This window comes from Notolepis coatsorum (assembly GCF_963971535.1).
Source record: "Notolepis coatsorum genome assembly, chromosome: 19".
NCBI lineage: Eukaryota > Metazoa > Chordata > Actinopteri > Aulopiformes > Paralepididae > Notolepis > Notolepis coatsorum.
The window spans coordinates 57,825,208-57,840,366 of NC_140183.1; the positions used below are offsets into that span (position 1 = coordinate 57,825,208).

At 44.7% G+C, this 15,159-nt stretch overlaps 1 protein-coding gene across 4 annotated transcripts in view; it reads right to left on the reverse strand.

The window, feature by feature from the left end:
- Nucleotides 1-15,159, reverse strand: part of slc25a40 (solute carrier family 25 member 40) — a 63,358-nt gene that overhangs the window by 2,753 nt on the left and 45,446 nt on the right. For all 4 annotated transcript variants that reach the window (XM_084336835.1, XM_084336836.1, XM_084336834.1 and 1 more), the window contains one exon: nt 10,896-10,977. In XM_084336835.1, coding sequence (XP_084192961.1) covers nt 10,896-10,977 — 82 coding nt within the window. The remainder of the gene's footprint in view (nt 1-10,895; nt 10,978-15,159) is intronic.

Here is a 15,159-nt window from a genome sequence, read left to right on the forward strand (position 1 = left end):
ACGAAGACGTGATACTGGCTGATTGATCAGAATCCAACACTATACTCTACTTAGGCTCTCATTGCCTATACTCTAGGCCAGCGGTTCTGGCAACATATTTTGGCTAAATATGCCTCGTTTTATAAATGTGTATTGATAACATAGTGCTGTAATTAAATTTTCTAATAAATATGCATGATCAAGTTCAACAACGTGTGCTTTTATTTTGATATTCCTTAATTCCACGTTGAAATTACGCAATACATTAACTTATTCCCCACCAACAACGATTATACTCGTTATTGGGCGCCATCCTTTGAACGCCAATTCAATGTCGCCTATTCAATGTCACGGACCTGTAGGTTGCCATTAAAAGGCATACTGGGATGTCGAGGGTGCAGTATCTGCCAGATCCTGCCAGGTGGCAGTATCGAGAGTGCAGTAAACCCTGTTCCAGACCAGGTGTTACGTTTTAAACCGCTCCGGACGCAGTTTCTTAGTACAGGAAAGCCTAGAGATTCACTCGGTCGCATTGAAATGGGTCCGGGCCCCTCGATGCATGTGTTGTGCCGTATTATGTCGTGGACCAGATGGACATCAGATGGCGATCAAACAATTGGAATATTCTTTTTGGAATAGCCCCAACCTCAGGTAAGGCCTATTTGACGTCAATTCCAGCTTGATCCTGCAAGGATTTCGTACCGATCAGGCTGATTGGCGTGTGTGGTGTTCATAACGAATGCCGTTACTGGCAATCAAAGCATCAGAAACTACCCCCCCCCCCCTTTCATGCATTCATGATGAAACATAATACCTATTATATACAGTTGATTTGGAAATAGTAGCGTGTCCAGGGATGAAACGCCAATGCTTTTAGTAGAATTCACGTAGAGCCCTATAACTCAGTTTCCCAGGAATTAGCCCGGATCATTCCGAAACTATACTTTATACCTATACTATACTATATATTCACCACGGGATAACATGCAAAAGTATGCATGAAAAAATTTATTCTTTTTTGCATCTTGGACAGAAGATAGTTACTGTCAAATGACCATAGTATTGTATCCATAGCTATAATATATAATATAGATATAGCTCTACAAACAAGGTGACGCACTCCTATCTTTAGCGTGGCCTGGCTAGAACAGGATGAGGCTAGTCGCCGGTGGTCAATGAGTTAAGTGTGGGGTCGCCGAAAGAATCCTAAATAAAATGGGGTTGTGGTATAAAAAGGTTTTAGAACCCCTACTCTAGGCTCTGTTACCCATACCGTATACACTCTGAACTCCATTGCCTATACTAGACAGAGCAGGCGTCGGCAACCCTAGGCATGCGTGCCTGCTTAGGCATGCGGGACCATTTTCATAGGCACGCGGGGGGGGGGGGGCAGCATAAAAATTAAAAATAATATTTTTTTTTTTATTTTTTTTTTTACTTCGCTTTGAAATATTATAGTGAAATATTTTGCACTGTTGTCGCATATCTCTTGTTGAAATCCTCCCACAGGTTCTTTTTTGTAAGTCGACTGTTCTGCACACCCCTATATGACAGCAATCAGCTGTTCCTATGGTGCTCCGCTGTTAGGGCTGCACGATTTTGGGAAATAATCTAATTGCGATTATTCTGACAGATATTGCGATTTGCGATGCGATTATAACATATTTAAAGAAAAATTTACAAGAAGAATGTTGCTGCTTTCTGTAGTCGGGTCCCAACTGCAAAATTACTGTATTACCCTGTATTATACACTTTTACTATCATGTAGACTATTCTGCTTTGTGTTTACATGTGATGTATTGTATACATGCACATTTATTATGTTCTTGTGTGATGTATCGCACATTTTATTGCTGTGTGATGTATTGCAAATGTTATTGCTGTCATCTTGACCAGGTCTACCTTGCAAAGGAGATCTTGTATCTCAATGGGACTTCCTGGTTAAATAAAAAAAAAAAAAAAAAAATTTGTTTTTGTTTTTTTATTGCAGGCTTGGCGATTTGATAATTGCATCATTCCAAATCGCGATTTCGATTAAAAAACGATTAATCGTGCAGCCCTATCCGCTGTAGCCGGCCTCCCGCCGGCCTCCTGTAGCACTCGCGCCAGGTAACACACATTGCTGAGGTTGCATTCTGTGCAGTGTCATGATGGCAACCCCCGGTAAGAAATCAAAGCAAATTCGGACATTCCAGCCCTCGTGGACAGACGATTACGGGTTTGTGGACCTTCAGAAGGACCGTGCTATGTGTTCTTTCTGTTTGGAAAATGTAGTTTGCCAAACGTCATCTGTGAAACGCCATTTCGAGACTAAGCATAAAACAAGTTTCAAGGATCAGGCGGATAAGGCAGAATCCATTAAACGTGCCGTCGCCAGGTATGGGAAGCAAGCCAGCACCCTCAAAGTGTTCACGGGCGCTCAAAACCACGCAACTGAAGCAAGCTTTCGCATTGCTCATTGCATTGCAAAATGTGGAAAGCCATTCACGGATGGCGAGTATATTAAGGAGGCTTTTATCTGTACCTCAGATGTTTTGTTTGAAGGCTTGCCAAATAAAAGAAAATAAAAGCAAGGATAAAAGATATCCCAGTGTCAGCTTGAAGTGTTGAGCGACGCATCAATGAAATGTCAGAAAACATCAGAGAACAGCAAACAGCTGGATTAAAAGATGCGCCAGTGTTTAGCGTTGCACTTGACGAAAGCGTGGACGTGAACGACATACCACGTTTGGCAGTCATGGTCAGATACTGTGACTCAACTGTGAGAGAGGAGCTCTTCTGTTTAAAGCCAATGACTGGCACAACAAAGGGCGAGGACATAGCCAAGGTGTTTATGGAACACTTTGTGGAGAGAGGGATTGACATCAAGAAGATGTTTGCAGTGACTACAGACGGAGCGCCCGCCATGGTCGGGAAACAGAAGAATTAATTAATTGAGGAAGAAGTCGGTCACGCCATCATGAAACTCCACTGCATAATCCACCAAGAAAACCTCTGTGCAAAGATGTCAAAGTCGGATCTGAATGAGGTTATGGCTACAGTGGCAAAGATAGTTAACTTCATTGTTAAGCGATCTTCTCTGACACACCGACAGTTCCAGGCCCTGCTCGAGGAAACGGAATGTGCATATCAAGATATCCCGCTGTACTGTAAGGTGCAGTACAGTACAGTGCAGTACAGTAAGGTGGCTCAGCTGTGGGAAAGTTTTGGAGAGGTTTGTCGGCTGCTTTGGTGCCATCAAGACCTTCCTGGCTGAAAAGGGCCAAGACTACCCAGAGCTCGAGGACGAGAAGTGGGTTGTGAAACTCATGTTCCTCACTGATATCACGGGACACCTTAACGAGCTCAACCTACGACTGCAAGGCGCAGGGCAGACTGTGCTGGACATGTTTGACACGTGGGCGGCTTTTGTCGGCAAGCTAGCGGTCTTTTCCAATGATGTTGCTACTTCCATGTTCCGCTACTTCAGACACGTAAAGGAACTGAGTCTGTCCTCGCAGCACAGCATCAGCACCGCTGAAATATGCACGTACATGAGCGAGCTCAAGTCGGAGTTCCTAATACGATTTGGGGACTTTCAGAAGTATGGACCCATGTACTCCTTCTTGATCAAGCCAGACAGCTTTGATGGACACGAATTGGATGTATCTCTGATAGACTGGTTGGATACACAGGACATAGAAATGCAGCTGATCGAGCTGAAGAGTTCAACACTGTGGGTGGCCAAGTTTGCAGAGCTACGCAAAGAGCTAGAAACCACGGCAGTGAAAGACCACAGAGCCTGCATCTTCTCCTGCTGGGCATCTGTACCGGAGAAGTTCAGCTGTATACGGAACGTTGCAATGGCTTTGCTGACGGTCTTCGAGTCAACATACCTCTGTGAGCAGATCTTTTCGCACATGAAGTACGTGCTCAACCCCTCCCGGAGTCGATTGACAACCGACCACTAATTACACCCCCCAAATAACGGAGCTCAGCCAGGCAAAACAGGGCCAGGGATCTCACTGACGCGACAGGTAGGCTGCTGTTTATTTTCCTATACATCGGTTTGCATGTTAACTTGAACGTGCATATGCAGGGCTCTACGCATAATAGAGCATATGCACAATCGCGCATATATTATTATTATTATTATGCATGCATATGTGTAGGGCTAGGGGAGCTGTCCACTGTGTGTGGTGCTGAACCTTGCGTCATGTCTCTCAAGTTCTCAAGTTCAAGTTCTTTAATAGTTGTCATACAGAAGTACAGAATACTTTCATACAAAATGCTTCTTACTGTTACGCTCCAGAGACTGTGCTAGACAAGATAGTATCAAATAACATAATAACATAATATAGCATGAATTTAGAAGAAGAAAATGAGGTCACAGTGTTCGGTATAGACATATGTACAATGTTCTGAGTTACCATATAATATACAATACACAATACTATGCAGTGTACTAATGTACAGTACTATCTAGTGCAAAGCAGAAATGGGATGAGGTACAATTTTAGGTACAATTTACAGTAAGGTGTACGAGTTGTAGTGCAATCCTTCATCCATAAATATAAAGTGTGGGGAGTGGGTGCTACAGTGTGTTTGTTTAAAGTGGGTGTGTGCTATAAAGTGTGTGGAGTGGGTGCTACAGTGTGTTTGTTTAAAGTGAGTGTGTGCGTGTGGATGTGTGTGCTATGTGCGTTTGGTGGTTGTTGTTGTGTAGTGTTCATTCATTGTTCGTTTAGCAGCCTGATGGCCTGGGGATAGAAGCTACTTCTGAGTCTTTCTGTGCTCGCCTTGAGACTCCGGTATCGCTTGCCTGACCGCAGCAGTTCAAAGAGGCAGTTGTTCGGGTGACTGGAGTCTTTAATGATTCTCTTAGCCTTGCCCTTGCAACGCTTGTAGTAAATGTTCTGGAGGGTGGGGAGCCCCCCTCCAATTGTGCGTTCGGCTGAACGTGTCACTCTTTGTAGTCTGCTTTGGTCTTGTGCAGTGCTATTCCCAAACCAGGAGGTGATGTTGCCGGTCAAGATGCTCTCTATTGTACATGAGTAGAAGTTCTTAAGGATCTTCTGGCTGACTTGGAACTTCCTTAGGCGCCTGAGGAAGTAGAGGCGTTGTCGTGCCTTCTTCACCACACTGTTAATGTGTGTGGTCCATGTCAAGTCCTCGGATATGTAGGCTCCGAGGTACTTGAAGCTGTTGACTCTCTCAACCGGTGCCCCGTCGATGCTGAGGGGGCTGTAGTCCTTGACCCCCGACTTCCTGAAGTCCACAATCATCTCCTTTGTTTTGCTGACGTTCAGGGAGAGGCTGTTTTCCTGGCACCATCCCGCCAGGACCTTGACCTCTTCCAGGTAGGCCCTCTCGTCGTTGGCAGAGATCAGGCCCACCACCACTGTGTCGTCAGCAAATTTGACGATTGTATTGCTACTCCGCTGAGCCACACAGTCGTGTGTGTACAGGGAGTAGAGGAGGGGACTCAGAACACAGCCCTGGGGGGCCCCTATGTTGAGGGTGATGGATGAGGAGGTGCAGTTGCCTGCTCTCACCACCTGGGGTCTGCCAGTCAGGAAGTCCAAGACCCACTGGCAGAGGTCATAGCCCAAGCCCAGGTCCCTGAGCTTGGCTATGAGTATGGAGGGGACTATGGTATTGAATGCCGAGCTGTAGTCGATGAATAGCATTCTCACATAGTTCCCCTGCCTCTTGTCCAGGTGTGATGCTGCTGTGTGCAGCACATGGGATATGGCGTCCTCCGTGGACCTGTTGGGGCGGTATGCAAATTGCAGGGGGTCCATGTTGATGGGGAGGGAGGAGCAGATGTAGCCCTTTACTAGCTTCTCAAAGCACTTCATGGCTATGGAGGTGAGAGCTACAGGGCGGTAGTCGTTGAGGCAAGCAGGCTTGGATTTTTTGGGTACAGGGATAATAGTGGACTTCTTCAGGCAGGTGGGGATGACAGCCTGTTCTAAGGACAGGTTAAATATGTCAGTGAATACTGGGGCCAGTTGGTCGGCACAGACTTTTAGGACGCGGCCGGGGATGCCGTCCGGACCTGCTGCCTTCCTGATATTCACTTTTTTAAAGGTCCGCCTCACCTCATGCTCTGTTACCCTGAACACTGCGCCTCCATCAGCAGCCGACCCCCCCCCCCCCATTGCCGAGGCTTGTGAGCTGGTGTTGTTATTACCAGCATCAAACCTCGCATAGAAGGTATTGAGGTCGTTTGCTAAGGGCTAACATGATGGCACACTAAGGAGATGTCACTGTTCAGTTTGAGGGAGGCGCCTTTGTAGTCTGTCATCGTTTTGAGCCCCTGCCACATAGCTCTAGAGTCAGCTTGTTCAAACTGGAGTTCAATTTTATCCCTGTAGCGCCGTTTGGCCTCTGACACTGTCCTCCTTACGTTGTGTCGCGCCACCTTGTGGTCATTCATGTTGCCTGCCACTAGGCCGTCATTGTATGCTTTGGTGCGCTCTCTCAGAGCTTCACGGACGGATTTGTCTACCCAGGGTTTTTGATTTGGGTAAACTTTCATTTTGGTAGTGGGGATTGTTTCTTTCACCCTAGTACAAACATAGTCCAGCACTGTCTCCATGTAGACATTAATGTTATCTGTGTCGCGGAACACAATCCAGTCTGTGTGGTGAAACACTGACCGGATCGTCTCCTCTGACGTCACATCCCATTTCTGCACCTCTCGCGAGACTACGGGAGTACTTTTAATTCTCTGTTTGTACTTTGGTGAAAGAAAAATTGATGCGTGATCTGATTTACCAAAGCCACTATCAGAATGAGCCTTGTAGCCACCTTTAAATTGCGTGTAACAGTGATCTAGGATGTTACCGCCTCTGGTGTTGCAAGTCACATGCTGATAGAAGTCAGGTAATACCTTTCTCAGATTGGCGCTATTGAAATCTCCCAGCACCAAAATGGCGGCGTTAACGTTAGCCACTTGTATTCTATTTACCTCGTCGTGTAGTCTGGAGAGCGCAACCTTGTTGCTGGCTTGCGGTGGAATATACACTCCGATCAGGACGATCGCCGTTAACTCCCTCGGGAGGAAGAAAGGACGACACTTGATGGTTATATATTCCAGTTCTGGGGAGCAGTGGTTGGATAATTCCTTCACGTTCGTTGGGTCGCTCCAATTTTTGTTAAACATGAAGGCAATACCTCCTCCACGTTGTTTACCGGACTCTGCTGATGTCCGATCCTTCCGATGGATAAAGAAGTGATCCGCTGGTTGAATTGCGTGGTCTGGGACGTCCGGCGTCAACCACGTCTCGGTGAAGCAGAGGACATTGCAGTCCCTAACGTCTCTTTGATATTGAATCCTTGCTCGGATGTCATCCAGTTTATTGTCTATTGATTGTACATTGGCTAGCAATATACTGGGCAGTGGTGTTCGGTGGCGTCTGGATCTCAGCCTGTTTCGGATCCCAGCCCTCTTCCCTCGCCGTCTGGTTCCTCTGTTCCTGGGGTCTAGGAACAAAGGATCTGGTCCTAGTCTCCGGAGAATTTCTTCCGGCCATTGATGCGGTTCGGAAAGCTGATCCAGCGAGTAATCCAGTTGGTAAGTTTCCCGTAATCCAATGTCTATGAGTGACTGACGGTCATATACATTAAATGCACCAACAGTTGGTACGCACAAAACTCTAAAAACTATAAATATTAACAAAAGTAAACACAGTCTCGACGGAGCGAACAGAGAGGCAGCCGGTCGGAGCGGCGCCATCATCTCTCGCTCTCTCTCTATAGCTGGCTCTGGTGGAGAGATTGGAGGAGGAGGAGGGCTAGGGGAGCTGTCCACTGTGTGTGGTGCTGAACCTTGCGTCAGAGAGAGAGAGAGAGAGGAGGGTGTGCTGTGTGTGTGCCATCATGTTAGCCTCAGTTAAACCTTGCGACGCCTCGTTAGATGAAGCTGTGTTCTGAGGTGTCCTGTGTGCTGATCTGTGTTCTGATCTGTGTGCTGATCTGTGTTCTGATCTGTGTGCTGTGTCATGTGACACTACACATTTAATTGAGACCCTTTATTTGTTTATTTCAATTTAGCTGGAAATACATTGCTACATCATTCAGTAACATTTGCAGAGCCTTATAACAAAAACATTATTAAGGTCACCATTGTGATATTTTATTATTTATTTTTCTATTATTTCATTGAACATTGCACATGTTAAAAGCCATTTTTTTACTCAAAATGTGAGTATTACCAAGTCAACTTGTGTTCTTAAAACAATGACAATAAACATAGTTTTATTAGGTTGAAATAATGTGGTTGTGTACTTATTTTTCTGTTAACTTATTATGGATTGAAAACTGATTCTCCTGGTGTTCTCCATTAGGCCTGTAGGTGGAGCTATGACAGCACACGTACAGTACACACACCGATGTGTGATGTGTCCACAACTGAATGGGCAAATGTGAGTGAAATGGTCGCACTGTATGCAGCTGTTTGTCTGCATTGCATTCACCCCCCCCCCCCAACTCAGATTTAGGGTTGATACAACCATCATAATAATATTGTTAATAATAACAATAACAATAATGATGTAATAATGTAAAAATTATCATTAAAAATACCTGATTATGAGAAAGAAAATGTACGATGCATGGAATATTGTTGAGGCACACTAGTTACAACTATATTTCAACCAGGCACTCCATGTCAAAAAGATTGCTGACCCCTGCTCTAGAGTCTAGAGACTGTTACCCATACTGTATGAACTCTATTGCCTACTCAATTTATACCTACCTACAGCCTTCACTGTCTACACCTGCCCTACACTGTAATCATACCTACCTCAACCTATTGTCTACCCATATAACTCAGTTTGATAGCATGTACAATACTGTATATACCATTTATATTTACTGTATATATATTTATCCACATCCGTTTGACATACCTGCATATAATCTTTTAGTACCCATTTATGTGCAATAATGCTGTATATACTGTACAGTATATATCATTTATATTTACAGTATATATATTTATCCACATCTGTCTGTATATACCTGCATATAATCCTTTTTACATACCTGTAGATACTATATTAGGGCTGTCTTAAATACTTCGAAGCTTCGTTCGATGGCACAAGCTTCGAACATAAAAAAAATCGAAGTTTAAAAAATAAAATATATACAAAAATAAAATTGCCTCAAATCTTGCGCCTCCATTCCAATGAAATGAAAGTAAGCGGCGCCTCGACTTTATAAACTGATATAAAGAGACTCTTTAAGAGGGTAATACCATTATCATCACGGGATGATATAGACGGTGGTGGACCAGTGGTTTCACAGGCACAGGCCGCGTTAGCAGAGCAGAATGTTTTGAATTCCGATCTAAGACACAACAAGTTGATAAGAGCAGGTGTGGGCCCAGAGAGCAGGGCGGAGAGAGGTTCATCTTAATGAAACAGTAATGAAACGTTTTGAAATGTGTGAAAGGTTATTAGCAGTTGTCATGACAGCGCGGCACATGACAACCAGAAAGAGGTGGGCCGTCGTTGCTATGACGAAGATCCTATAAAGCTGACAGTGGTTCCGGGTAGGGCAGACTAAAATCTGACTGAGACTAAGAGGAAAGAAACTAGAAGAGACTCTCTCCTCTCATCACGGAGAGGGGGGGGGGGGATGACACATCATCATTAGCTTCGGCTAACGCAAGGAGAGTTTAGGCTAAAGACCAGGCCTGACCACCATTGGACTGAATAGCAGGAGGATGATAGACTGAACACACCGAAAGATCATTAGAATAGACTTTTCAAGGACAATACAATCTGTTAACATCTGAGCTGAGGCTTCTGTTTATATCAATAAACAACGCTTCTCCTTGTAAGGTATTACGCTGTGTCAAAGTGTTGAATTCTTACGAAGGTGGAGAATTATTATGGTTTGCGGATCGCACTAATGGGGAGAGATAAGGATTGTATCAGCCAGGATCTGAGACGTCAGGATCATTAAAATTACACAACGCAGAGGAATTGGATGGAGAGAGGATAACACAAGAAGACGTGATACTGGCCAGATTGATCAGAATCTAACAACGTGGAGATTATCTGTGTTGAAAACAACAAGAACATGTGCAGCAGACATGTCGACGAAGAAGCGAAGCAATGCCGTTTGTTATTTAAGACTATGTCGGACAGATGTGTTCATTGTGCTGCTTTTTTAAAGTGTCCCGACCCATATAAAAATATGTCTTAATAAAACGTGCTTAATTAAGTCGAATTCTGCCTTTGTCTCTATCAACTACATATAAATATTTATAAAATTGTTTGCTTGATAGACGAAGGTTGCAACATAATTATGTAATGTCATGTCGTTGGCTGTGAGAGCAGCCCCACTGCACCCAGGCAGGGCAGCCGAGTGAAACCTTGTTGGATGCGTCACAGTCATGAAAGGGGCTATTTAATTAATTAATCCAATCCACTTTATTTATAGAGCACATTTAAAAACAACAAAGTTTACCAAAGTGCTGTACAAGTCCCACAACATAAGATACAATTTTTTAATTTAAATAAAAATTTAAAAAAAAAATGTATTCTTTTTCTTTTTCTCGAAGCTTCGAATTAAAATCGAAGTTCGGCCCCGAAGCTTCGATTGCCAAAAAAGCTTTGAAGGTCAGCCCTATACTATATATATATATTATCTGTACATATCCCTTACTAGTTACACTGCTGGCCAGTATGACTTACCAGTGTCCTTATACCTGTATCACTGTACATAATAATGCTATAACACTGTATATACATCTGATTAGCATTATTACTCAGTAGTACTAATTTATATATACTTCAGTTTAATCCCCTGTACATTGTACATTACATTTGCACTCTGGTTGGATGCCAAACTTTTCATTGTACTGTAATTGTGCTGCATAATGACAATGTATACGTCAATAAATGGCAATAGATACGTACAGTTCATTGTCTGTAGTTCCCCGATCTCCACCTGTCTTCTAGTTTTGACAACATCGAAGGGTAGAGTCACAATGGAGGCAAACTGAAAGAAAACAGAATTCTCTCAAACAGACAGAGCCAAGCAAAAAGTCCCAACAGGAACTCAAACCAAATGCCAGAAAGAATCTAACCAATAGTTCAACAACATCAGGCCAAATTACAACAAATCAAAACAAACAAAGTCAATCAAACATTTAATACAAAAAGAAAAGAAAAAAAGGTCTACCAACTAAACCAAACAACCAAAAATTATGAGCCCCTAATTTGTCACAAATGGGTCAATTGTGACAAAAAGGGTGTCCACACGTGAAAGCAATTTAACAGAATAATTGATTTGAACCTATAAAACCTGTTGCATTTATTTATTTTACATTTTATTTTGGATTGCATGGTGTTTTTTGTTTTGTTCTTGATTTATTGTGATGTTTCTTCTTGACTTGTTTAACACATTCGGGGCCATTCGATTAGACGGGCCCCACTCTAGGACACCAGCTTTTCATTATAACTTTTAACTGTGCGTGAGGTTGTTTGTAGAGATAAATCTATATTTTATATTATTGCTGTGTCCATTGTCATTGTCAATTGACAGGATAAACCTTCCCTTCAATATGCGATAAAGAAATATTTTTTTCATCAATACGTTCGCGTTTTATAGCGCTGTGAAGACGAGCGTTATATCGGAATGGTCTGGGATCATTCCTGCAAGGCTAGTTATAGGGCGCTAAGCTAATAACGTTAAATCGATTGGCGTTTTGTCGTTCTTACCTGTGGCCGGTTGGATTCCAAAAATAATTTCCCAGTTATTTGATCGCCATCTGGTAGATCGATATGTCCATTGGCTGATGCTATATTCCTTTACTGCATACTGAATTCGGTGTTGCAAAAAGGCGATCTGGTGAAGCCATAGCTTGAGGCTAACAGAAAAGTCCACCCGGAGCGGAAAAAAAGTGACACCAGGTCTGAAACAAGGATTACTGCATTCTCAAGACAGCGCCACTACCAGGATCTGGCCGGTACTGCACTTTCCGAGTCCCAATATGCCTTTTCCAGCCAAAATACAGCTCTGTGACATTGAGTAGGATATTAACACTTTGACTGCCGGGACCCGTCTTTAGACGTCTTTGCTGGCCATGCTAAAGTTGCCGGGGGACGCTGTACGTCGTCCTTATATCAATATTTCAAAAATCTGCGATCGGATTCATAATGTCCCTCCGCTGGCCTAAGATCCACCAGCAGGACCCACTGAGCTCTCTGGCGGTTCAGGAGCGCCATCTGGTGGCCGATCGGCGCAACCGCTTAACAGGAAGCGCAGTAGAGGTTTTGCTGGTCGGCCCTATTACTTCCGGGCACTCGGTATAGGTTCCGGCACTCTAGCTCGTCACACTACATAGCGATCGATTGCCAATAACTCGATAAACAACATGATTTGGACGTATATACCATTATACAAGCTGGAGATGGACCGGGTAATAATATATCCCATAATGATAAAATTTCTACTCGACGTTGATCGCCCAACGGCGCGCGGAGACTGGGGTGAGTTTCAGCGTGTAACGTTACCATCTTCGATACTAACTGCTTTTATCAACATTTGACCCACATTAGATGATTGGTATAACGCTGCCCACGGAATTATAAACGCCCCCTCGCCCATCCGGTCAACATCAGATGACGTGTAATAACTTCTAGAAGTACGTCTAGTTGGAATTTTTTATATCGCGCTGATTGCCATCAAACTGTATTTCATCATCAATATAATGCATTTGGGGCTATATATCACGTTCTGGAGAAAGCTGCAGAAAGAGATGAAAACATACTTATACATTAGACCATACTTTACTATGAATATGTGAATGAAAAAGTTTAACGTTGCTACACAATGAACAATACATATAGGACTTTGAATGGGCCCTAATAATGGCAATGTAGCAATAGAATTTAAAAAGTTATAGCCATGCAAAAAAGGGGTACTTCTCCATAGACAAATAGAGCCGGCAACCTATGGTATATCATTAATTTAACCCAAGGCAACCAAAGTGTTAAAATGGAATAAAAGCAAAAACGAGTTTAACACGTATATATATACGTGGTTGGCCTTCAAACGTCGGCTCCCAATAACATATATATACGTGGTTGGCCCCGAATGTGTTAAAGAAGACGTGTCCGGCCCATGGGTACATTAACTCATTGACCGCCATGCCCATATGACAAAATTAGGGCTACCACACCACCGCTTTAATCAATGGGAGGACAGGGAAATTTGCGACTGCTTAAAATATATATATATTTTTTTATCTACTTTTTTTCTCCCATTTTCTATTTTTCTCCCATTCCAATTTCGTATCGTCCAATTCTACCCTCCCCTGTCTCGAACGCTGTTAGGCCATGCCTCCCACAAGCCAGCTGCAATGTGGACGAAGCCTTACATCACGTGTCCCCTCCGGTACTCGAGGAAGCAGCCGTCGCATCTTTTCACCTGCACAGCGCGATCTCTCAGCGGCGGGGGTCTGCGTGGGAGGGACACGCCGCCCCCGTCGCTTCCTTATTCTGCTGCGCAGGCGCACCAACCGACCTGTAGGAGTCGCTGTCCACAACGTCCGATCCCCACCCACCAGCTTTCCCACCCCTAACACTGCCAATTGTGTTAGTATGAACGACCAGACAAGCTGATAGCAATGTGGAGAGCTGGGCTCGAACCCAGTGTCTCCTGCATTGGTGGCGAGCGCTTTGCCCACTACACCACCTAGCCGCCCTGCTTAAAATATATCTTAAATTATGGCTATGGGTCTAATACACCCGTCGCTTATCAATGACTTGCTTGCAATCAACATGTACGAAACGGATTGTTTTTCCCCCCGTTTTATACCGTTTTGAATACGAGTATAGTTTGAGATTTCTAGTAATTCCAGAGAAAGACGCGATAATAGCCCTTTAGTGGAATACACAAAACACGTTGTAATTTTTTGGCTGATTTATGAATAGTTTTCAAATAAACGCTAGATTATCGGTAGTATATGTGTCCTTATGCACGATACAAAAGCAGGCTGAAAATTCGCTTATCCGTGCCTTGCTCAGCGCCAACGGCACACACACACACACAGACACATTGTGATCAGCTCTCAATGATCAGGTGAGTCTAATTGGGCTGACGAGCCACCCACTCTGCCATGCTCCCTAGAGAGGCAGCAGACTCACCACTAAGCAGGCAGAGTGGGTGCCGTCACACTGCTCTCACTTATGACTCGGCTTAGGTGACATAATTACCACGGACCAGTGACGCCCTCTAGATGTTAAGAGGAAATACCGGGGCGCCAGGGTGGCGCACCACGTAACGCACATCAGTGCAACGCGGCCGTCCCGGGTGCGTGTATGCTTTCCGGGTTCCCGTTTTGCGCTCTGATTGGCCACTGACCTATGCTATTACGCCCCCCTTTACGCTCTCGCCTGAGACGCGCTGTGAAGCACCAGCGGGGCGAGGCGGTGGTTTCTCCCCGCCTCCGTGCGCCTTGCTGCCGCCGGCTTGACTCGGTCCAGCTCCAGCAGCAGCGGCCGTCTTCCGCCTGCGGTATCCTCCCTCCAGGCCCCGAGGCGGCTCGTTCTTATTATTATCCCCCATTGTTCAGGTCGACATGGTCGCACAAACACGTAGGTTTCAATCACTGAGCTGTCTGTCTGTTGTTGTGTGTCTTCGGTTCGGCTACTGTACATGGAGATGAGACCCCCCGCCTCTCTCTCCATACCAGCAGCTGCAGGTCTGACGAGCACAGAGTTGCCAGTCGATAATTCTTGCTATTTAAAAATATTCCTCTTCTTCTCCCCCACTACTCCTCCAACGGGTGGTGGATGGTTTTATGTTGACGGTAGATGGGGAAACACAACTAACACTCGTCTTTATTAAATGTTGTTTCGGGTTTTCCCACGAGAATGCACGCCTGGTTGCGTCTATTATGGAGAGAGAAGCGGGGGGTCTCATCTCCATGTACAGTAGCCAATTAGAAGACACACAACAACAGACAGACAGCTCAGTGATTGAAACCTACGTGTTTGTGCGACCATGTCGACCTGAACAATGGGGGATAATAATAAGAACGAGCCGCCTCGGGGGCCTGGAGGGAGGATACCGCAGGCGGAAGACGCCCGCTGCTGCTGGAGCTGGACCGAGTCATGTGAGACAAGCCGGCGGCAGCAAGGCGCACGGAGGCGGGGAGAAACCACCGCCTCGCCC